Below are 24,723 nucleotides of genomic sequence, written 5' to 3'. Positions count from 1 at the left end.
GATGGCACCTCCAACAGTGCAGCTCTCCCTCAGTACCGCGCTAGAGTGTCAGTGTTGATATTTACTTTGAAGTGTGACTTGAGCACACAATCTTCTGACTCGAAAGCAAAGGTGCTACCAACTGAGCCACAGTTGACATCACCTGACTCTGTTTATAAGCTCTTTTAATTACCAATTTAAAAAACCATATGAAATTAAATGAAAATAATGTTCCTGGGTCCTATGATACACTCCAGCCCCTGTGGTACCCTTTATATGCCCTTCTGAAACCAATAATCAAAATATAACCTAATTATCTCATTAATGGGGCACTGTAACAAAAGACATACTTTTCAAAGGAAGCTTAATAACTTCCAGGGCCGATGATGCACTTCAGCCTCTGTGATACCCTGACTCTCTTTATGTTCTTTCATGGAATGCAGGCATCACTGGCAAGGCCGCCATCTCTTGCCTGTTCCTAATTGCTCTTGAACAGAGTGGCATGCTCAGGAATTGCAGAGGGCAGGTAAGAGTCAACCACAATGCTGTGCGACTGGAGTTACATTTCCGCCAGACCGGGTACAGATGGCAGATTTCCTTTTCTACAGGACATTGGTGAACCAGATGGATTTTACAACAATCGATGATAGTTTCATGATCACCAATACTGAGACTGGCTTTTAATTCCAAATTTATTAACTGAATTTTAAATTCAGCAGCTGCCTTGGTGGGACTTGAACCCATGACCCCAAAGCATTAGCCAGGGCCTCTGGATTACTAGTCAAGAACCGTTATTTCAAATTAACTACTAAACAAATTAATGAGTTAACAGCCCCTTAAAGGGGCACTGTAATAAAAACAAAACTTAAACACTCTCTTTATACACTTGAGTAACCAATAAGAATAAACTAATTAACAAATTAACTAACAAACAAGCTAAAAGTCCCTTAAAGGGGCACTGTAACAAAAAGACAAAACTTTAATTTAATTTGCTAAATTTGTTTTAATGTACCTATGGCTGGTGAAGCACTCCAGCCCCTGCAGTACCCACTGGTCACAGAAGGCCTGAAGTGTAACAGTAGACACTCTGTGCTCCCTAGCCAGGGATATCCGGGCACCAATATAGCCATAGAAGAGGGGCAGACAGTTGGGCCAAATGACCCCTTCAACTGCCCGCTGTTACCACTTGGCCACCATCTTCATGTGAAAGCAGAGATGATGAGAAACACACCCACAAGATTCAAACGTGCACGGGGAAACCTTAATGCATTTCAAATCCAGCACCTTAATCACTTGGCCACCGCCACAGGGTAATCTTATGCTGTAAATTGAACCCACATTCATACGATTCTGAGATAAGATTACTACCCACTGAGCCACAGCTGGCTGCTTCTAAATTCAAATTACATAAGCTGACATGATAGAATTTGAACCCCAGTTCACAGAGATTTAGCCTGGGCATCTGGGTTCCTAGTCTAGTGACATTATCACTATGCCACCACTTCCCCAACTGACTCTCTTTGTAACTCTTTCGAGTTATCAACAGATCGCATGTAACTCTTTCGAGTACATTCACAGTTCTTGGTTTCCAGGAGTGGGACATGAACCCACAACCTTCTGATTCAAAGGTGAGGGTGCTATGAACTGAGCCACAGCTGACACCTCCTGACTCTCTTTGTAACTCTTTCGAGTTATCAACAGTCACAGATTGTAACTCTTTTGAGTACATTCACAGTTCTTGGTTTCCGGGAGTGGGACATGAACCCACAACCTTCTGATTCAAAGGTGAGGGTGCTATGAACTGAGCCACAGCTGACACCTCCTGACTCTCTTTGTATGTGCTCTCAGTCCGTAACTAAACAATGCCCATCACCTGTGTATTTTTAACAATATAATCAACCAACCATTAAAGTAGAGCTGGGTATCGTCAGCATATTGTGAAACGCGATACTGTGTTTGCTGATGATGTTACCAAAGGGCAGCATGTAGATGAGAAACAGAAGAGCTCCAAGGATAGATTCCTTAGGGATGTAAAGGTGTGGGAACACGAAGAGAAGCCATTTCAAGTGACCCTCTGGTTACTGTTAGATAAGAAGGGAAGCAGGTGAGAACAGTCCCACCCAGCTGGACAGCAGTGGAGAGGCCTTGGAGGAGGATGGTGTGGTCACCTGTGTTAAAGGCTGCAGACGGGTCGAGAAGAATGAAGAGGGAAAGTTTACCCTTGTCACAAGGATGTCATTTATGACTTTGATAAAAGCAGGTTCTGTATTGTGGCAGAGATTCAAACATGAAGTTCCAGGAAAGACGGGCACGGGTTTGGGAGCTCACGGCGTGTTCAATGATTTCAGAGAGGAGTGGAAGGTTAGATTTGGATTGGTAGTTTGCAAGGGCAATGGGTAAAGAGTTAGCTTTTGAGGAGAATAAATGATGACAGCAGATTTAAAGGCGAGAGGGACAACACCTGAAGACAGAGTCGTTAACAATATTGGCTAACATTGGGGCTAGGAAAGGAAGTTGGGTGGTCAGAAACTTAATTGGAATAGGCCAGGGGAACAGGAGGTGGGTCTCATGGGCAAGGTGAGCTCAGAGAGGATATGAGGAGAGACAGGAAAGAAACTAGAGAAAAATGTGAATTCAGGACGAGAGCAGGGGGAGCTATAGAGAAAGTTAGTCTTGGTGGGCTTGTGGAAGGGAGGAAAGCAGCAGAGGCAGATCTTGTGCACTCAATCTTAGGGACAAAATAGGTTTATGAGCTTCTTGCATTTGTTGTTGGAGGTGAGTGTCAGGGGAGAGGGTTTTAACAAGATGGTTTGCAGTTGAGAAAAGAAGCTAGGGGTTATCTTTGCATTCTAGAATAGACCTGGAATATTAAGCAGCAATGACAGATGGGAGCAGAATGAAAGAGTGCTTTATGTGATCCAGCGATGAATAGCTAAATCAGTTGTCCACCATGTTCATTCAATGTCCCTTGCCCTTAAGGGTGAAGATGGGTGCTGTGTGAGGGAATGGCCAGGGTGATAGAAGGTAGTGCTTTTAATGGGACAGGGCAACAAAAGATGGTGAGGGTATTGTTGAACAAATCAGTAGCTGCAGGATTGTGTTCAACAGAGGGCCAGAGACCAGACAGTTGGGATGTTGAAAGTGTAATTTTAAGCGTATTATGGGGAGTTTTTTTTCCCCCAAAAGCAGATACAACAGCAACTTTTATTTATATAGCACCTTTAACATCATGAGACATTCCAAGGTGCTTCACAGGAGTATTATCAGAAAAAGTATGACATCAAGCCACATTAGATCAGATGACCAAAAGCTTGATCAAACCGGTAGGTTTAAGGAGGAGTGTCTTTAAAGGATGAAAGAGAGGTGGAGACGTGAAGGGGGGGTATTCTAGAACTTGGGGCAACTGAAGGCACAACCACCCATAGTGGAGAGGTTGAAATTGAGGATGCAGAGCACCAGAATTAGAGGTATGCAGATATCTTGGAGGGCAGTGGAATTGGAGGAAATTACAGAGATAGGGAGGGGTGAAGCCATGGAAGGATTTGAAAACAAGGATGAGAATTTTAAAGTCAAGACATTGCTTGACCGAAAGTCAATATAGGTCAACTAGCTTAGGGGTGATAGGGGAAAAGGAATTGCTGCGAGTTAAGGCACAGTCAACAGACTTTTGGGTGACTTCAAGTTTATAGAGGGTAGAATGTAGGAAGCTGGCCAGGAGTATAGAGGTAACAAAGGCATGAATGATGGTTTCAGCAGCAGATGAGGTGAGACAGAGACAAGATCAGGTGATGTTATGGAGGTGGAAATACGTGGTCTTAGTGATGGCACAAATATGAGGTCAGATTTCAACTCAGGATCAAACGTGACACCGAGGTTGTGCTCAGACTGGCTTAATCTCAGACTGTTACCAGGGAGACAGATGGAGTTGACGGCTAGGGGTTGGAGTCTGGGGGAAATGAAAACAATGGCTTCAGTCTTTTCAGTATTTAATTGGAGGAAATTTCTGCACATCCACTACTCGATGTCAGATAAGAAGTTTGATAATTCAGCAACAGTGGAGGAGCCGAGGAAGGCCGTGGTGAGGTAGAGCTGGGTGTTGTCAGTGTGCATGTGAAAACTAACCCTATCCCATGGAGCAGCATGTAGAAAAGAAATAGGAGGAGATCAAGGGTAGACTCCTGGGGGCTACCAGAGGTAAATGTGTGGGTACAGCAAGAGAAGCCATTGCAAGTGAATCTCTGGCTCTGATGAGAGTGATAAAAATGGAACCAGGTGAGAATAGTTCCACTCAGCTGGATGATAGTGGAGAGGTGTTGGAGGATGATGGTGTGCTCAACTGTGCCAAAGGTTGCAGACAGGTCAAGAAGGACAAGGAGGGAAAGTTTACCTTTGTCACAATACGTAGGATGTCATTTGTGATTTTGATAAGAACTGTTTCAGTACTGTGGCAGGGGCAGAAACCTGATTCAAACATGGAATTTTAAGAAAGATGGGAACGTGTTTGGGAAGAACAATATGTTCAAGGGCTTTGAAGAGGAAAGGGAAGTTTGAGATAGCATGGTAGTTTGCAGTGACAGTGAGGTCAAGTGTTGGATTTTTGATAGGGTGACCTAGACATAGATGAGCCAGACCTGCTGAGTTTTTGCAGCATTTTCTGTTTCTACATCATTTATTATTATTATTATTATTTATGACCTAGACCTAGACCTTGGCGTACAGGTCACAATTTCAAAGTTTATGCATGATTCAAAACTTGGAAGCATTGTGAACTGTGAGAAGGACAGTGCAGAACTTCAATAGGACATAGACAAGTTGGGGAATGGATGGACAGATAACAAATGAGGGTCAATGCAGAGAAACGTGAAGTGATTTATTTTGGTAGAAAGAACACAGAGACAATATAAAATAAAGGGTACAACTCCAAAGTGGGTGCAGGAGCAGAGGGACCTGGGGGTATATGTTCATAAGCCATTGAAGGTGGCAGGACAGGTTGAGAGAGTGGTTAACAAAGTATACAGTATCCTGGGTTTTGTTAATAGGGGCATACAGTGCAAGAGTAAGGAGGCTATGTTGAGCTTGCATAAGTCACTAGTTTGGTCTCAGCTAGAGAATTGTGTGCAGTTCTGGGTGCTGCACTTTAGGAAGAATGTAAAGGTATTAGAGAGGGCACAGAAAAGATTCATGAGAATGGTTTCAGGGACGAGGAACTTCAGTTACAAAGATAGATTGGAGAAGTTGTTTTCCTTAGAGAAAAGAAGGCCGAGAGGTGATGTGATAGTAGTATTCAAAATCATGAAGGGTCTGGACAGAGTAGATAGGGAGAAACTGTTCCCAATTGTGAAATGATCGAGAACCAGAGGGCACAGTTTTGAAATAATTGGTAAAAGAAGCAAAAGTGAAATGAGGAAAAGCTTTTCCTTGCAGTGAGTGGTCAGGGTCTGGAATGCACAGCCTGAGAGTGTGGGGGAGGCAGGTTCAATTGAAGCATTCAAAAGGGAATTACACTGTTACCTGAAAGGGAAGAATGTGCAGCGTTACAGGGAGAAGGCGAGGGAATAGTATTAAATGAGTGGCTCATTCAGAGCTGGTGCAGACACGAGGGACCAAATGGCCTCCTTCTGCACCATAACAATTCTGTAGTTCTAGGTGATGACGGCAGATGTGAAAGACACACCTGAAGGGAGAGAACCATTAACAATATCAGCTAACAAGAAGGCCAGGAGAGGAAGTTTGTGATCAGCTGTTTAATGGGTATAGAATCAAGACAGAAGGAATTAGGCTGGATACAAAGAAGAGGATGTGCATGGAGAGTGATAAAAGGAAGTGATCAGAGGTGTCCTTAATGGTGATTGATATGATGGGAGTATCGCGGGCTTGTGAAATGCATTGACCTTGGCGTGGGTGCAACCTGCATTCTTCAGAGTGATACCAGAATTTAGGAGGTGAAATTATGAAGTTAGGTTGTATGAACCTGGTTTGTAATCCCTTCATTCTTAATCTAATTAAGGGATGAAAAATGATAAAGGGGTTCAATGGGGTAGATATAGAAAAACTATTTCCTCTGGTGGGACAGATCCAGAACAAGAGGATATCATTTTAGAAATTAAATCTTAAAATCAGGAAGCACTTTTTTTTTTAACCAGATGCTTGTGGCAATTTTAAACTCTCCCAAAAAGCTATGAATACTGAGTCAAGTTAAACTTTCAAGACTGAAATTGATCAACTTTTATGAAGAGTATCAAGGGATTCAGAACAAAGGCAGGTAAATGGAGTCGAGGTACATTCCAGCCATCAATGGAGTGTTTGCTGATACTTTTGTCTATTGTGCATTACTTGAAGGTCACATTGATGCTGGTTTCAGAAATATATACTAATGATAAACTTGATTGTCAACTGAGGCAACATGCTCCGGTTTTACCAGTTGCTGGGCAGCAGTGGCACCTACTGGTATTAAAAAGTAATACTAGAGATTTCATGTCAGTTTCTAATTCACTTCTGAGTTAGAGATTTTGAATCATAGATCATGATAAAAATTCATGATTCCATAATTTAAAAAACATATTAAAATGAATCCAATGTTTAATTTTATGCTCAAATTGTGTTCACTACTTCTTTGAATCAGCAATTATTTAATAAATGGAAGGGAATAGCCTAATATGTTGAATAATGTAGTGAGATACAAAGAGTTCCCACAATTGTTTAGTTGGCAAACATGCCATCTAGTACAGACTAGCAATGTCCAATATGTAATTTCTAGGTTCTGCAGTAGCCAAGCTCAGTCAGGTTATAGTAAAGGCACTACACTCAGATTCCTTGACCTAGGGAGGAAAAAAGCAAGCAAGTCTAAATTCATTATTGCCGTGGTTATGTATGTGGATGTTGGTTGGCTGAAGGATCATGGTTGGCTGAAGGATCATGCTCAACTGTAGGATCATGCTCAACTGTGATGCATGTCATGGTCAGCATCTGGGCTCATACAAGAAAGACCAGTTGGGCGCAGAGCTAGAGGGCAGCTAGCACCTGTGCAACCGTACCATGGCATGATTCAAAACCTTTGAGGACAGGAGGTAATTAGAGAGGGAAATAAATTGATTGGTAGGATGGAGTTTACACTCTCGATCCACTACATACTGTGTTCCCTAATCACACTGCGCCATTGAGTACAGCAGAAGAGAAACAAAGCACATCTGCAAAGGGAAGGAAAATAAATTGAAAAGACTAATTACCTATGGTTGCTGGTGGCACTTGTGTAGTACTTAGTAAAGTTGTAAAGTGACTGATAAGGATCTTCATCTTGTTTATTCATGATGCAAAGAAACTGAGTATAAAGGAAATTAAAATTTTAAGCGACAGAAACTATTTAATGTAAAATATTTCGAGACCTAAAGGGCCAAATTTCTTTGTGATCGCTCCTAGTTTATGACCTGACCGAAAGTACTGACACAAAGCAGACCATGGCTGAGTTGAATCATACACTTTTCACCAAAGATGCTGTGGTCTCTCAGTTTTATTTTAGACCCTCCCATTCCTTACATTGAACACAATCCATTGTTTGGCATTTAGGGGTATACATTTATTTTGTTCTCTTGCTATAGGTGTCAACAGAAAGGCATTCTGACAAAAGCCAGTTACCACATCCCATATCAGCTTAACAAAGTGTTCGAGAACCTCAATTCCAGGACCCAAAGACCTGTGTCACCTGATAATTTTATTCGGTGCTTGATGTTAAACCGTATTAATGGTAAGTATACTACCAGTTTCAGTTTGGATATTTAGCTTGACTTTACCTGTTGAACAAGGAATGTGCAAAAATATTCTTTCTTGGGATGTGGCCGCCACTGATAAGGCCAGCATTTGTTGGCCACCCCTAATTTCCCTTGAACTGAGTGACTTGCTTGGTCATTTCAGAGTCAACCACATTGGTGTGGATCTACAGTTACATGTAGGTCAGTCCAGCTCAGATGGCAGATTTCCTTCCCTAAAGGACATGAGTGAACCAGATGGGTTTTTACAACAATCAATGGTAGTTTCATGGCATAATTAACTGAAACTATTCTAGATTTATTAATTGAATTTAAACTCCACCAGCTGCTATGGTGGGATTTGAACCCCTGCCCTGAGAATATTAGCCTGGGTCTCTGGATCACTAGTCCAGTGACATTACCACTAAGCCACTATCTTCCCTGAAAATCTAATGGGGTCAGTTTAGAATCTGAAAATAAATGAGATAATTCAGGTTCATCAGTTAATACCAATAATAACGTTTTGTTTGGAATAATGTCTGAAGCACACTGCTATACTAATATGTTGTGTGGAGGCATCTAAGGGCAAGTTAGTGCTGTCCAGACTCCCACCTCCTCCACCCCCATTACTCCCCACCCCAGCTCTCAAACACACAATTCTCCATTTACTAAATTTCTAATCTCAGCCTATCATCTCTGTTCATTAACAACTTGCATTTCAATAGTGACTTCAATGTAGCACAAAGTCTCAAGGCACTTCATAGGGATATTATAAACCAAAATATGAAACTGACCCACTTAACAAGATATTAGGGCAGATGACCAAAAGCTTGGTCAAAGAGTTAGGTTTTACGAAGAGTCATAAAGAAGCGAAATTTTTAACCTTTGATTACGTCCCTTGGCACATTATTCTCCAGTTTGAGGGTCAGGCAAACCTCACCCTGGGAAAGTCTCTGAGAATTCCACATTCACTTGTTTTCTGATTTTCTATCCATCTTAAGAAAACCCAATTCCTTGCCAATGGATCAACTGGGATTCAGGAGACCCTGTGAGAAATCATGGCCTGAAACTATGTGCTAATTTTCACTGCTCATTGAACTGATGCACAACCAAACCTTCACCATCCTTGTTCATGCATTTGGCTGGAGTGGAACATCATATACTCACTGAACATAATTTATATGTTCTGAATCTGCTCCCAGGCTGCCACTGTGTCTAACCATTTTTTAACATAAGAGAATGGAGAACTGGGAAGCTGTAGCAAATGAACAATAGCCTTTTGTATCTTATATAGCAATTTAGATATCTACAGATCACCTTTAATGCACTGTATTCATATGTTTAAGTAGTTCTAGATGGTATTGTTTACCAAGATTATAAACATTGAAGAGAAAATTTAGCATAATATGATCTATATCAGCAAGTGAGTTTAAAAACCTTAACAAATAGCATGTATATAACATACACCACTTTGGACAACACACTGCTCCCCTTCTGAATTATGTTATGAAACAACTAAGCAAGACATCAGTATTCAAAGAAAAGGCTTAACTAAAGCTGTCTAACTATACCCAATATGCATTACAGAGAAGACAGAAAATTCTGGATTAATTATTTGTTCATGGGATGTGGGCATCACTGGCTAGGCCAGCATTTATTGTCCATCCCTAATAACCCTTGTTCAGAAGGCATTTAAGAGTCAACCATATCACACATAGGCCAGGCGATTTATTCCCCTAAAGGGGCATTAGTGAACTGGATGGCTTTTAATGACAAACAGCAATGGTTTCATGATCATCATCAGACTTTTAATTCCAGATTTTTATTGGATTCAATTTTCACCATCTGCCATGGTGGGATTTGAACCTGGGTGCTGAGAGGATTATCTTGGGTCTCTGGGATACTAGTCCAGTGATAATATCACTATGCCGCCACCAACTCCTTCAGCCTTATTGCTAGGTTAAAATCTTAATGAGTGTATTACTTTTTATAGGATATAGTAATTTTCATAGGGTCCAGTCATATTTGTGCAATGAATGCGTAGTATTCCCAAGTGTGTAAATTGTTTTATTTCTGCATTTATTTTATAGTGGGGATTCAGCTGGATGCTGAAGAGCTTTTTCGTTCCCTCTTTCTTCTGTTACTAAATCAGTTGAAGGAGCCAGATTTTGTAAGTATAGGAAAAAAAAATCCTTTCTTTTCTTCTTCCATGGGATATGGGTGTCACTGGAAAGGCCAGCATTTGTTGGCCATTCCTAATTGGCCTTGAACTGAGTGGCCATTTCAGAGGGCAGTTGAGAGTCAACCACATTGGTGTGGCCCTGGTGTCACATGTAGGTCAGACCAGGTCAGGATGGCAGGTTTCCTTCCCTAAAGAGCATTGGTGAACCAGATGAGTTTTTATGACAATCGATGATAGCTTCATGGTCACCATTGCTGACTCTAACTTTATATTCTAGATTTATTAACTTAATTCAAAATCCACCAGCTGCCACGGTGGGATTTGAACCCATGTCCCAGAGCATTAGCCTGGGTCTCTAGATTACTTGTCTATTATTATTATATATTACTGGCCTTTTTACTATTCTTCTATCATATCACAGGCCTGTATAAAGTTGCAAGCTTGAACGTGTTGTGAATTTATACTATGTTGTAGGGGCTGATCAAATAAAACAAATCTGAAGATGTGCATCGTTTTTCTTTCCAAAGTTTCCTCTGCTGTGGTAAAGAGACATGATCTTACTAGAGTGCTGTTCCACAGGTCATAGACAGTCCACCAGTATATCATCCAAATGGCATTCTTCATGAGTGAGCATCATTAAATTACTTAAGTTATGCTGGAAGTGGAGCGGGGCGGGAGTGCCAACTATGGCAAATGTCCTTTTCTAGTGGGTTTCACTCAATAGTGATTAGAGTAGAAGCCTAAAGGTTTTCTTTATCTGTCAAGGCCTCTTAACAGAGGGTCAATACCCTTCTATTCAAAATAATATTTTATTAGATAATGTTGCAAGCAATGATTCCTTGCAAAGAGATAGCACATTCTCAAGTTTGTGAAACTGAAACTGATTTGCAAATTCAGGATTTACCACACTAGCAGATTCATGCAGAAATCCTGAAGTTGAAGTTTCTCATTCACAGCTCTGCTACAGGCTGTGCCATGGCACCCACCCACTCCCTCCCTCAACACCAGTTCCCATCGCCTTCCCACCGTCCCCCACCCCCCACCATACCTCCTACAGCCAGAAATTTGTGAAATGAGTTGATCTGATAAGAGCTTCCTGTTTCCTGCTCTCATATCACTGTTGGAAACCCAGTAAGAAATTAAGCCTTGTTCAGTGAAGTGTAACTAGAGGCCAGATCTTCCGATGCCAACAGCGGCGATTATTGAGACATTCGTTGCTGGTCTGCACCGGGACCCATCGGAAGTCCTGACCTGCTCAGTGTCAGAGGCTACTTATGCGATGCCATAGTATTGTGCTGCTGTTAGTTTCTGATAGAGATCAACCCGTTCCCGACTCCAGCCCCCCACCGCCCCCCTCCCCCCCTCCCCCATAGCTCCCTCACTACAATCCTTAAGACCTTTTAAAACTTAACTGAACATGGCAGCTAATGTCATAAAAAGGGGAGTGACCTCTCTGTTGCTCCTCTTTGCCACTGTTCTCTGTGGGTAGCTGTGTCGAGGGATTGCTGCTGCAGCCAGAACAGGAAGATCTGGCCGCAAAGATGGAAAAAGGGAGGGTTGTAATTACCTTCACAGTCAGTGACGATCACCCCAGCATTGCTGCTGAATGGAAGATCTGGCCCTAGGTGATTAATGGTGATCAAAGTATGAACTATTGTTGAAAAGCTGACGTGGCTGTGGAAAACTAATTTTACATTTGTGGAATGCTTTAAGTTTTTCCGTTATAGTTCATTACTAAATTTTTTTTAAAGTAGATTTTTTAAAAATAATTAATGACAAAAATTAAAACTTGATCATGATATTTCAGCCTCTTTATTAATCCATGTGTAAAGCCCAATATTCATTAGGCTGGGATTTTTCAGCCTCCCCCAAGCGGATGCGGCAAGCCATTCAAATCTCCGTTGACTTCGGCGGGACTGGAAGATCCTGCCAATGGGTGGGGCTGGAAAATCCTATCCTTTATGTATATTAAAAAAAAGTGATTTGGTTTTAGTGCTTTTCATCCCCTGATTTGCTGTCAATAAAAACTATTTAATGTGATTGGCTGCTTGGGTAACTTGATGACATCACAGGCTTAATGGTGGAAACTCCCATTAAAGAACGCTACCATCAATTGCCTAGCAAGAGAGTTGAAGTTCTCACCACATAGATTGTGAGATCTCTCAGGGTAGCTTTCTTCGAGATCCATGGGGATTGCTGTCACTTTACCACTGTCTACAAATTCTGGGCCATGGCACCAAGTTTGCACCGGTGCTGAGAGAGAAGAAATACATTAATACTCTTCTATGTTTTATATTTGTTTCTCTACAGATCGGATATGTTAAATATCTCCATATGGTAAACACTGAGGAATGTAATAGGTGTTTAAAATGCCAACATGAATTCATGCAGACTGGAAACATGCTGACTATTCCTCTTTCGCTTTACAACCCTTCATCAGGGGAATGTTACAAGAGTATAGTAAGTGTTATTTTTCAAATCCCATTTGGATTAAAGATGACATGTTTGAGTAATAAATCTTTAATAGTCTCTGAAGCATTCTCATTCATATAAGTAAATTTTTCTTCTTTATGGAGTTGGATGTGGATTTATTCTTGTGTGGAGCCGAACAGAGAATTCCTTCATGGTTTGATTTGATAACTAGAATTAGAACAAAATCCTAACCCCAGTTTTGACTGGCTTTTATTTAGCATGGCTTTTCTGAGCCTAGACAGCTTGGGAAGTTGTTCAAGAACCAAGCTTCATGTCGCAAATGGGGGGAATTATCGATGGCTGAATTTGGCTGCTAATTTCTATAAATTCTGAAATCTGGACATTAGGAATGATCACATGGATCACAAAATCAGTATTTGCACAAAGTTAAGTATACTTTTGCAGACACTCTGAAAAGCTAAACTGTGTAATGCCAATCATATTGCTGTAAAAACATCCAATTATCTCAAAATGTGAACCCCTTCTCTTTAAATTATTAACTTTTCAAAAAACAAAGAAATAGCTTGTGGTTGAGTTTTAATAATCTTCACAGGCAAAAATCACAGTATCTTTACAACGCAGAAGGAGGCCATTCGGCCCATTGAGTCTGCACTGGCTCTCTGAAAAAGCATTCCACCTAGTCCCACTCCCCTGCCTTATCCCAGTAAACTTGCACATTCTTTTCAGGTAGCAATCCAATTCCCTTTTGAATACCTCGATCGAACCTGCCTCCACCACCCTTTCAGAAAGTTCGTTCCAGAGTCCAACCACCCTCTGGGTGAAAAAGTTTTTCCTCACATCGAATTTACTCCTTTTGCCAATTATTTTGAATCTGTGCCCTCTAGTTCTTGAATTTCTCTTGAGTGGGAACAGTTTCTCACTATTTACCCTGTCCATATCCCTCAGGATCTTGAATACCTCTACCAAATTTTCCCTCAGCCTTTTCTCTAAAGAAAAGAGTCCCAACCTCTCCAATCTACAGTTCTTCATCCTGGGAATCATTCTTGGTGAATCAGATTTTTAATTTGTAACGGGTTGAAAGGTTATGGGAAGAGGGCGGGAAATTGGAGTTGAGGCCGAATTGAGATCAGCCATGATGATATTGAATGGCGGGGCAGGCTCGAGGGGCTGAATTGCCTATTCCTGCTCCTAGTTCTTATGTTCTTATGAATCTCCTCTGTACTCTCCCCAATGCCTTCACATCCTTCAGGTATGGCACCCAGAACTGGACGCGGTACACCCAGTAGATAAACTGTGACTCAAAACAATAAAGTCCTTCATTTTTAACACAGGTATCCACATGAAGTTTGTTTTTCAGTTTGAACTTTACCCATGAATACAGAAACAACAGGTTAAGTATGTACAATAAAAACGGAATCTCCTATTGGCAGAATTGCCTTGTGAAGGAGGCGTAAAATGGATGAGATTTGCCTTGTTTGCCATAGAAATCAATGAACACCAGGAGGCAAAAGGCACAATACAAAAGGGAATCGTTGAATGAGATCTCACTAGGAATCTACTTCCTGCAGCACTTGGAGAGATTGTCTCTGCTGGCTTGATGTTTTCCAGACCATGCTGCAGTGTTGCTTCTTGTTGAACTTGAAAGGTTTCACACTCTATCCTAGCATCAGCAGCTTCCTCCAAAGGGAGTGCCGCTCTCAACAGCATGTCGGTGATGTACATCTGCTTCCCATGTTTGTACTACACTTCCAAGTGATATTTCTGCAAATGAAGTAACATCCTTTGCAGACGTTTTGGAACAGATAGAAGTGGTTTGGGAAAGATGCTTTGAAGTGGTTTGTGGTCGGACTCTACCATCACTTTGTCTCTCCCAAACAGGTACTGATTAAAATGCTCACAAGCAAAGACAATAGCCAGGCACTCTTTCTCAATCTGTGTGTGGCGTCATTCAGTTTGCATTAATGCTCTGGATGCAAACACAACTGGTTGTCCTTGCTGCATGAGGGTTACTCCAATTCCTGTTTCACTGGTATCACACTGTAGGGTGACTTGTCGCTGACATTGTAGTACCTCAGCACTGGTATTGTCATCACTAGCTGTTTGATGTGAATGAAAGCTGCTTCTTTCAGTCTTGCTAAAACTATACAAGGCACTAGTTAGACCACACCTAGAATACTGTGAACAGTTTTGGTCCCCTTATCAAAGGAAAGATATACTGGCATTGGAGGCAGTCCAGAGAAGGTTCACTAGGTTGATCCTGGGTATGGAGGGATTTTCTTACGAGTAGAGGTTGAGTAGGTTAGGCCTGTACTCATTGGAGTTTAGAAGAATGAGAGGCGACCTTATTGAAACATATAAGATTCTTAGGAGGCTTGACAGGGTAGATGCTGAGAGGTTGCTTCCTCTTATGGGAGAGTCTAGGACCAGAAGGCATAATCTCAGAGTAAGGGGTCACCCATTTAAGACAGAGATGAGGAGGAATTTCTCCTCTCAGATAGTAGTGAATCTGTGGAATTCTTTCCCACTGAGGGCTGTAGAGGTCGTTAAGTATATTGAAGGCTGAGATAGACAGATTTTTAATCAGTAAGGGAATCAAAGGTTATGGAAAAAGGCAGGAAAGTGGAATTGAGGATTATCAGATCAGCCATGATCTCACTGAATGGCGGAACAGACTCGATTGGCCGAATGACCTACTTCTGCTCCTACGTCAATGGTCTTATAGGGCAGAATATTGCGCTTGGCGTACGGGTACGCACCCAACCCAAACAAGCATCAAATGATGTGCGATGACATCGGGCAAGCATCCTTGAATTAATTTTAAAATTTTGGCTGCCCAGCCCAGGCAAATTAGCCAGGCGGCCTTTGGATTTTTTGCGAAACCTAATTGACGGGCAGAGTGAGCTTTCGATAAGTGAATAAATAAAAATAAAAACTTTTCAGATTAATTTATAACATGTCCCTGCTCATGTGACAGAGTCACATGAGGGGACATGTTTCTAACATTTTTCAATTCTTTATTTTTTATTTTCAAAAATCTTCAGCTCCCTGAGGCACGGAGCTGCCTCAGGGAGCTTTTACTGTGCGCACCCTAATGTGCGAACTAATGTGCTTGCCCTCCTCCCCCCCGCCACACAGGCAGCGCTGCAGCATGTGATTCACGCTGGCTGGCTGTTAATTGGCCAGCCAGCATGAAATCGCAGTCGGGAACTGATCACGGGCAGCGGTCCGATTCGCCCCCGCCGAGCCTGCCCAATGACCGGAAAATCCTGGCCATGGTCGTCTTGTTCTGTGCCCCAATACCACTGAACATCCTTTGCAGTGAGCTTGTGTAGAGGTTCACACTCTGATGACTTTGGGCAAGAACTTTGTTAGCTAGTTCACAAATCCAACAAATCGTTGCACTGCCTTCACATCTGTTGGTTGCTGCATCTCTGCTACAGCTTGCACCTTATCAGGATCAGGGCGAAGCCTTTTCACTGTCAACACATAACCAATGTTTGTGACTTCAGTTATCTTCAGTGCAGTATTTTTCTTGTTCAGCTACAGGTTCACCTGGCGAACTCTCTCTCGCGGCCTCACTGGATTCTGATTGTGATCTGCAATAGCTTCTTCCATCCTATCTCCACATCCATAGACTAACAGATCACCCCCGATCTCTTCCACTCCTGGAAGATCATTGACTTTAAGAGATCGCACTACCCCATGACAACCATTGAATAAATTTTGCCGCAACTTGCCAAGGCAAAGGTTTTTACCCTAAATGTGAAGGATGGATAGTGGCAACTGAGGTTGGATGAAAGCAGCAGTTTTATGGTGACGTCTGAGCACCATTTGGGAGGTACAGATGGTTCTGCATGCCATTTGGCATTTCTACTGCTCCAGAAGAGTATCAATGCAGACAGTATTAGATAGGTTTTTTTTCATTCATTCATGGAATTTTTTTCATTCATTCATGGGATGTGGGTGTCGATGGTTAGGCCAGTATTTATTGCCCAGCTCTAATTGCCCTTGGGAAGATGGTGAGCTGAACTTCTTGAACCCCTATAGTCCATGTAGTTTAGGTACACCCACAGTGTTGTTGGGGGGGAAGTTCCAGGAATTTGTTGCAGTGACAGTGAAGGAATGGTGACGTGTTTCCAAATTAGGATGGTGAGTGGCTTGGAAGGGAACTTCCAAGATCTCTTCAAGGCTCCATTGAGGCCCTTTGGGTCTATGCACATTCTCAGCTTTCCAGGTTTTTTTCACTGTTACCATGCTGCTAATCCAGTCTGTAGGAGTTGTCACTTTTCTGATTACTCCTATCTTTTCAAGCTCCTCTATTTTGTATTTCAGGCTGAACTTGAGGGCAGCTGGAACTCTCGTCAGAAGATGCTGAGTTGGTTGCACACTCTCTCCTACTTCAAGGTGATATTCACCAGGAAGACATACAAGACCTGTGTAATTTGTCAGGATCTGTTCAGCAGTCAATGGCTTGGTGCCATGGGAAATACTGCAAATCTCTTCAGGTACATGGAGGGATACCAGTCTAAGCTTTTGACTTGTTTCAGCTGAGATAAGGTGATTTATATCTGTGTCCACTATCTGGAGCTGTAGATCTTCTTTCTTCCCATTGCATTAATAGGCTCTCATCTTAGTTTGTCCCCTTGAGGTGAGCATTGTTACATCATATAGCCTCAACTTTACCTTCGACAGACTCAGTTTCAGGTCACTGCCTTGAGCAAGCCACACAGGTCTGTGAAATTCATGATGTTGCACAAAACACCAGTGTCTATCTGAGCCATCGCATTAACCTGATACTCTCCTGCAGTCATCATTTCAATCGTCACAAACCATTTTTTATCTTGAGACTTGACAGCACCAAATGTGGTCTAGGATGTAGAGTGATTTGTCAGAATCATTGTCTGACATCCCTACAACCATCTTTGTAGGCTTGCTTTTCTTTTTTCTGGCAAAACACTAACATGCAAAGTGATTCCGCTTCTTGCAGTTAGAGCGCTGCTTTCCCTATGCTGAACATACTTCACTTTCTTTTGTGTGGTGTCGTTTGCAATATTTACATCCAGTCCTCTGGCCTTGATCTTTCTGCTGGCCCTTCTATAAATAGTTCTTCCTTTTCTCCATTGTCTTGTGCTTGGAAGGTCTGAACGGCCTCTCTGCAGACTGCAAAGCCTCATCAGTTCTCACATCAATACTCTTCAGCTGATGATTGGCCACTTCAGATCTTCTGCACATGTCAATATATTTCTTGAGAGCAACTTTCTCTTCTCTCAGCTGACATGCTTGCATGGCAGGATCTCTTGTTCCTAAGACAATTCTATTTCTGATCAGATCACCCTACAGTTGCTCAAACTCACAAGATTCAGCTCGGCGTCCCAGTGCAGTCTCATACTGATCAATATTCTCCCCCTTTTCCTGAGCCCTGGTGTTGAACACACAGTATTCATAAATAACATAATTAGATGGCTCAAAGTGGATCTTCAAGGCCTCCAAAAATTTACAAGACTTTTTTCACCCAGAGGTTGGTGGAGTCTGGAACAGACTTCCTGAGAGGGTGGTGAAGGCAGGTACAATCGAGGTATTCAGAAGGGAATTGGATGACTATCTGAAAAGAAAAAATGTGCAAAGTTAATGGGATAGGTCAGGGGAGTGGGACTAGGTAGAATGCTCTTTCAGTGAGCCAGTGCAGACTCGATGGGCCAAATGGCTTCCTTCTGCACTGTAAAGATTCTTTGATTCTGTGATCTGCTAACAGAATTGCTATTCTTATTCGTTCAGGTTTCTTGTTTAACTCTGGAGCAATTTCACAGTTCTGCCATCGAGACTGGAAGAATTTCCGATTTATTTTCAAATCTCTCTTCAGCTCTGTAGGAGCTGGTACTAGAATATTCAAAGCCATTTGGCTCACCCAGCAGTCAATGTCATATACAAAGTTCCAGACTGAAGTTTTAATTATTCATGTGGTGGATAAAAATGGCTTCTGCGCAAAACCTTTGGGCAGAATTGTCCCAGATTTGTACTAAATACGGTAAGCGGGCGTGAAAAATGACTTTTTACCTTTCACATCATATTGTTTGCTTCCCACGTCATTAATTATACAGGCACAGGAAACATGCCGTCTCGCTGCTGAGCAGCCTCTGAATCACCTCACCGTTGTTGTGGGCACCGCCATTACCTCACCGTTTCCTCACTCTGGGTGCCATATCTAAACTGCAGCCGTGCACACAGTTCTCAATGCTTGCAGCTCAGGACTGCTCCATTGAAAGCCAAGAAGAGTTCAGTGACCTGTTATTGGAATGTCTTTTGGAGGCCCACTGTGATGTCCTCCACCCCCTCTCTGGCCGCAGGAGGTCCAACAATCTCACCACTCCAGCATGGGAGGCAGTGGCAGTGGTGGTCAGTGCCAATGCTGCACAGAAGAGGTTGGCAATCCAGTGCAGAAAGAGGATGAATCTTCTCATCTATGCTGCCTGGGTAAGGCACCATCTCATCACTCTAAACTCACACACTCACAAGGCCATTACACATTCACTGGCATCTCGCTCACTGCCAGCTCAAGGGACATCACCTCTCACTCTCTCTCACACACCCTCACATCTCCATCTGGCCTCATCTCCTCTGGAGACTGCCTCTTCAGCCCTCACCATCTTGAGGCCACTTACACAGTTCAAATTGTGTCCCCCACACACACCCTGGGATAACCCCCTTCCCCAGTACAGCCCTCACCCTGCAGCCTCTTCCCTCGCCTGAAGCCACTTCTCCCCATTCCCCAAGCAAGCCCTAGCCCTGCAGCCATTGAAAAGCCACCCCGCCTTACGGCTTGTCTGGTAGGCTCCTACCCATGAACCCTCCTAAAAGTGCTGTGCTGCTGCCTGCAAAGCCTGGCGCTGATGACCACAAGTGCTGCCCAAAGCAAGGTAGGCAAAGAAATCTCATAATACCAAGCAGAGTGCAGCTCGCCAGGTGCACGTTGCTTATGTACAGTTGTGAAACTCATCAATGCCCGGGTGGTCCAGCGTGGGGTGGATGATTCCGGTGAGCGGGGCTAATAATGAGATACTGAAGTATTGAAATTAGATTCCCGATGTGTGGTGGTAGGAAACATGGCCCGCTATTGATGGGCAGAGCAAATGACCACAGACTGGATTCACTCCACTTGAAATCAAAAAACGGCTGAAGGCACTGGATACTGCAAAGGCTATGGGCCCTGACAATATTCCGGCAATAGTACTGAAGACTTGTGCTCCAGAACTTGCCGCACCCGTAGCCAAGCTGTTCCAGTATGGCTACAGCATTGGCATCTACCCAGCAATGTGGAAAATTGCCCAGGAATCTCCTGTACACAAAAAGCAGGATAAATCCAACCTGGCCAATTACCACCCCATCAGTCTACTCTCCATCATCAGTAAAGTGATGGAAGGGGTCATCAACAGTGCTATCAAGCAGCTCTTGCTTAGAAATAACCTGCTCACTGACGCTCAGTTTGGGTTCCGCCAGGGCTACTCCTGACCTCATTACAGCCTTGGTTAAAACATGGACAAAAGAGCTGAACTCCAGAGGTGAGCTGAGAGTGACTGCCCTTGACACCTGGTTGACTGAGTGTGGCATTAAGGAGCCCGAGCAAAACTGGAGTCAACGGGAATCGGGGAGCGGGGGGAAAACTCTCCACTGGTTGGAGTCATACCTAACACAAAAGAAGATAGTTGTGGTTGTTGGAGGTCAGTCATCTCAGCTCCAGGACATCACTGTAGGAATTCCTTAGGGTGGTGTCCTCAGCCCAACCATCTTCAGCCTCTTCGTCAATGACTTTCCTTCCATCATAAGGTTAGAATATTCGTTGATGATTCCATAATAATCAGCACCATTCGCAACTCCTCAGATACTGAAGCAATCCATGTCCAAATGCAGCAAGACCTGGACAATGTCCAAGCTTGGCTGACAAGTAGCAAGTAACATTTGCACCACATAAGTGCCTGGCAATGACCATGAGAGAATCTAACCATCACCCCTTGATGTTCAATGGCATTACCATCACTGAATCCCCCACTATGAACATCCAGGGGGTTACCATTGACCAGAAACTGAACTGGACTAGCCATATAAATACTATGGCTACAAGAGCAGGTCAGAGGCTAGGAATCCTACAGCGAGTAACTCACCTCCTGACTCCCCAAGGCCTGTCTACAATCTAGAAGGCACAAGTTAGGGGTGTGATGGAGTACTCACCCCTTGTCTGGATAAATGCTGCTCCAACAACACTCAAGAAGCTTGACACCATCCAGGACAAAGCAGCCCGCTTGATTGGCACCACATCCACAAGCATTCACTCCCTGCACCACCAATGCACAGTAGCAGCAGTGTGTACCATCTACAAGATGCACTGCAGGAATTTACCAAGGCTCCTTAGGCAGCACCTTCCAGACCCATGACTACTATTATCTAGAAGGACAAGGGTAGTAGATACATGGGAACACCAGCACCTGGAAGTTCCCCTCCAAGTCACTCACCATCCTTGCTTGGAAAAATATCGCCGTTCTTTCACTGTTGCTGGGTCAAATCCTGGAACTCCCTCTATAACAACACTGTGGGTGCACCTACACCACATGGACTGCAGCGGTTCAAGAAGGCAGCTCACCACCACCTTCTTGAGGGCAATTAGGGATGGGCAGTAAATGCTGGTCCAGCCAGCGAAGCTCACATACCTTGAACGAATAAAAATAAATGACGGTGCGTAACCGATCTTTGGCCTTCTCGCCTCATTGTCTGCTCACGCCTGCAATGAAGCCCGTTGCCAATGAGACTGGATGATTCCTCCCTTTGTTTCGCCACTGAGTCTTCTGCCAATGCAAGATGGCCACCAACATCCGTCTGTGCACTTGTCCGTGTAGTGCAAGAAAACAGTGGATTGTATTTAACTTTATATTACAAAAAAAACAAGTCATTGCAGAGAATAGCAAAATGTTTCAGATATTGATGAGTTAGCTGCCAGAGTTGGTATATAATAGATCTGAAAGTATGCCACAGAAAAAGATAAAGGAAATTACCTAGACGAAATTGGTTATTGTATTTTGTTCTGAATGAAATAGCCCTTTCTGGTTCCAAAACCCACTCTCTAGGATTATTTACTTAATTTTGTTCTTTGGTTTCAGTTCTCATTTGGATTGCTGTGGGTTTGAATTTTGCTTAAAAAAGAAACAAGAAACTAAACGGAGAGGATGAGTATCACACTGAGTTAGGGGGAACAAGCAGAGCAGAGTTCTAATCTCCGTCGCTCGCAACGATGTCACGGAGTGAAGCTGTACAACTGCGCATTCACCGCATTGGCAGCAAAAGCAGCCAAGATGGCATCAGTGATGACACGACAGTGGCAAGCCACAGTATACAAGGGGCAGCAGTGTACAAAGGCATTTCTCCAAACACTGCTGATGAAAATTCTTTCAAAACTTTTACTTAATACAAAGTGCCACTAAATATTGAGACAAATGTATGTGGTGAAAAAATAGATTTCTTTTTTTTTTAATAAATAGAATTTTTGATCTCAGGCTTTGATGTTAGAAATTTATAGACATAACTATCAAAAGCCCAACTGTCTGGTCTAACTTCGAACTGACCAGGGAAGGAGTAATATCTGGGAATTATTCTCTTGGAAATGTAAAATGTTAGCCATTGCCTTCCCCATCCATAATATTTTTGAAATTCGATTTCTTTAACCCCCATTCAAAATAAGTAAACTGGATCTTTTTTTTCTCTGGTTTAACATTGAGAACTTTTATATTTAACCAGGAGAATTCCCTCAAAAGCTTCTTTAAATGCCAATGCTTAGATGGTGATAACAAGAGTCACTGTGACAAATGTGGGGAAAAGACAGCAACACTGCAGGTAGGAACTGACCTACCAAATCAGATTTGGAAGATTTATCGTTCTTGTGTCAAATAATCAATATGGTATTTGCCATTTCTGTATTACCAAAGTAATAATGTACCATATAACTCACAACTAGATTTGTTTTTAATTCTATGATATTCAGTACAGCATGAAAATTCTTTAAAATGCTAATTTGATATTACCTGATTATAACCTTTTCTTCAACAGAGCTACAGAGTGTGTTCTTATCCACAAATCCTATGCCTACAGTTAAAACGCTTTGACCTTGCACCAGACATGAGAAAAGCAGTCAAAAGCAATGATTTTATGGAATTTCAAGACGAGTTATATTCTGAAAGTTTCACTGAAGGACATGACAGCCAAAGGATGAGTTATTACGCAGAGGTGTGTGTGTGTGTGTGTGTGACTTTTCCACTGCTTTTCTTCCATTATTCAGCTCTGAGTAACTGCCCTTCCATTGTTACCTATCCAAATACGGTTCTCAGGTTGAGAAGTCGCATTGCCGGGACTCCAAGCTGGATCCAACCCCACAAGGGCTGGTGGTAGAACCGTAGCTTATTTTACCAATAAACAGGCTGTTGCCGGGATCACCGTCTAGCTAAGTATAGTGACCCACCTCCTAGCCCAATCAGAGGGCCAGCAGCACTGCAACCTCCATAGACCCATCATTACACATGGATGCTGCTGATGCTGCAGGATGAAGGATGAACGAGGCACCCTCAAAGCCAAGTTAAGTTTATTCTGAAGAGCCAGGCAGGCAGGCCCCAGTGATCAGGAGGCGTTCATCTTCAAGCAATGGTACTGTAATCATGGAGGAGGTCATTGCCTCCAGGGGTCTCCTCTGCGGGGTATGAAGCAGCCAAAGAAGAGCTCCACCAGCCCCCCAACCATCCCCGCAACACTCACACCCTCCTCACCCCGGGCACCTGCTGTGAAGCAGCTGGGGTTTACCTGGCTATCTCCGAATGCAGTGCGGATGTCAGGCTCTCCTTCCCCCAATGCCTTCATCTGATATATTACCAGACCTTCCCCCTCCCAGCCCATCACCATAGGAATGGTAACAATAAGGCTTGGCTTTCCAGCTATGGTTCCCCTTTTCTCCTTTGTACAATCACCTCCAAAGTCCTCAAGAATCAAATTTTAGCCACCTCATTTGGCATATCTCCATGATATATCCAGAAGCATGGGTTAAACTTTGACATTTACACTGACTGAGCTTAATTCTAGCTCCCCACAACTTCGTGACCCCTTGTCTGGTTTCATCCTTTAGATTCCTTGACAACGTAAAATCCTGGGTCCGTCACAATTACCTCTGGCTTAAAATCAATAATACATCGTCTTAGGTTCCCACCACAAAATTCCCTGCCACCTAATCTATTCCTTCTCCAGACACACTCATTTGCATTCATGGTATCCAATTCAACCCCCAGCTACAATTAAAGCCTCACATCCTACTCATCAGTGAAACCACTTGCATCCACCTCACAGCCTCTTCTCACACTTTAGCAAAACACTTGTATGTGCCTTTGTCACATCCAAACTGCTTTTCTCACCCTCCATTAACTCGAGCTTATTCAAAATCCAGCCACACATAACCACTTCCACGCTAAGTCCCACGAATCCATCACCCCCGTCCTTGTTGACCTAAACTGGTGCTCCATTCCCTCAAAGTGTTAAATTCAAAACTGTTATCCTCATCCATAAATTGTATCTCTGCGATCTCTTCCAGCTTTCCCCAATGCTCGTTCCCTGATTCTAGTTTTTTATGCAATTGCCCTCCATTGACAGTAGAGGCCTCTCTGGAATTCTCTTCCTAAATCCAGCTTGCTACCTTTCTCTCCCCAGAGTTCAAAGACAATTTCTTCAACCAACCTTTGATCACTCTTTTTACTCTCTCCTGCCCTGATCCTGCCTCCCTTTTCTTTGTGCCTGTTGTAGCTTTGGCCATTTCTTTATGTTAAAGGTATTATAAATCTGCTGTTGCTAATTGATTACTTCTCTTTTGCAGAACAAATGGCAATACAAACTCCTGTCTGTGATTGTGCACAAGGGCAATACATCCTTTGGGCATTATTATGCTTATATAAGGGACTTTCAAGAAATGAACTGGTATCAATTCGATGATGAACATGTTCTGCGTGTAAGTACTGGTATATTTAAGATACAGAATACTTAAACTAAAATATCAATCCCATCGTCCAGGTTATAGACAGTTACCTCTGTATAGGATGCAGCCTATGGAGAATTGTTGATGTCCCCATGCGCTTTGTCGACCTTAACCCCTTCCTTTCTCGAGGTACATGTACCTTGACTTTCTGGAACCATGCCCCCACCCCTGCCCCCCACATTGAGATCATCCAATAACCCCTCATGACTTTTCAACTCCCAGTTTATAGGATGCAGATGTGTCCCCTGACTGTGACTGTGCGATCTACCTCACAGTACCATGCCTCTAACCCCTAGAACCAAATTCCTTAGATGACTAACCTGCATAGCATGCTGTTC

The 24,723-nt window shown here is 42.9% G+C and overlaps 1 protein-coding gene across 1 annotated transcript in view; it reads left to right on the top strand.

Annotated features, from left to right (window-relative positions):
- Nucleotides 1-24,723, top strand: part of LOC144693710 (ubl carboxyl-terminal hydrolase 18-like) — a 54,251-nt gene that overhangs the window by 17,012 nt on the left and 12,516 nt on the right. The window contains exons 7-12 of the mRNA XM_078563635.1: nt 7,575-7,720; nt 9,812-9,891; nt 12,214-12,363; nt 22,117-22,212; nt 22,426-22,602; nt 24,227-24,358. Coding sequence (XP_078419761.1) covers nt 7,575-7,720; nt 9,812-9,891; nt 12,214-12,363; nt 22,117-22,212; nt 22,426-22,602; nt 24,227-24,358 — 781 coding nt within the window. The remainder of the gene's footprint in view (nt 1-7,574; nt 7,721-9,811; nt 9,892-12,213; nt 12,364-22,116; nt 22,213-22,425; nt 22,603-24,226; nt 24,359-24,723) is intronic.

The sequence above is a fragment of the Cetorhinus maximus genome, chromosome 19 (genome assembly GCF_964194155.1).
Source record: "Cetorhinus maximus chromosome 19, sCetMax3.hap1.1, whole genome shotgun sequence".
NCBI lineage: Eukaryota > Metazoa > Chordata > Chondrichthyes > Lamniformes > Cetorhinidae > Cetorhinus > Cetorhinus maximus.
Note: the sequence above shows the minus strand (reverse complement) of the source record. Positions and strands in the feature narration are given on the sequence as shown.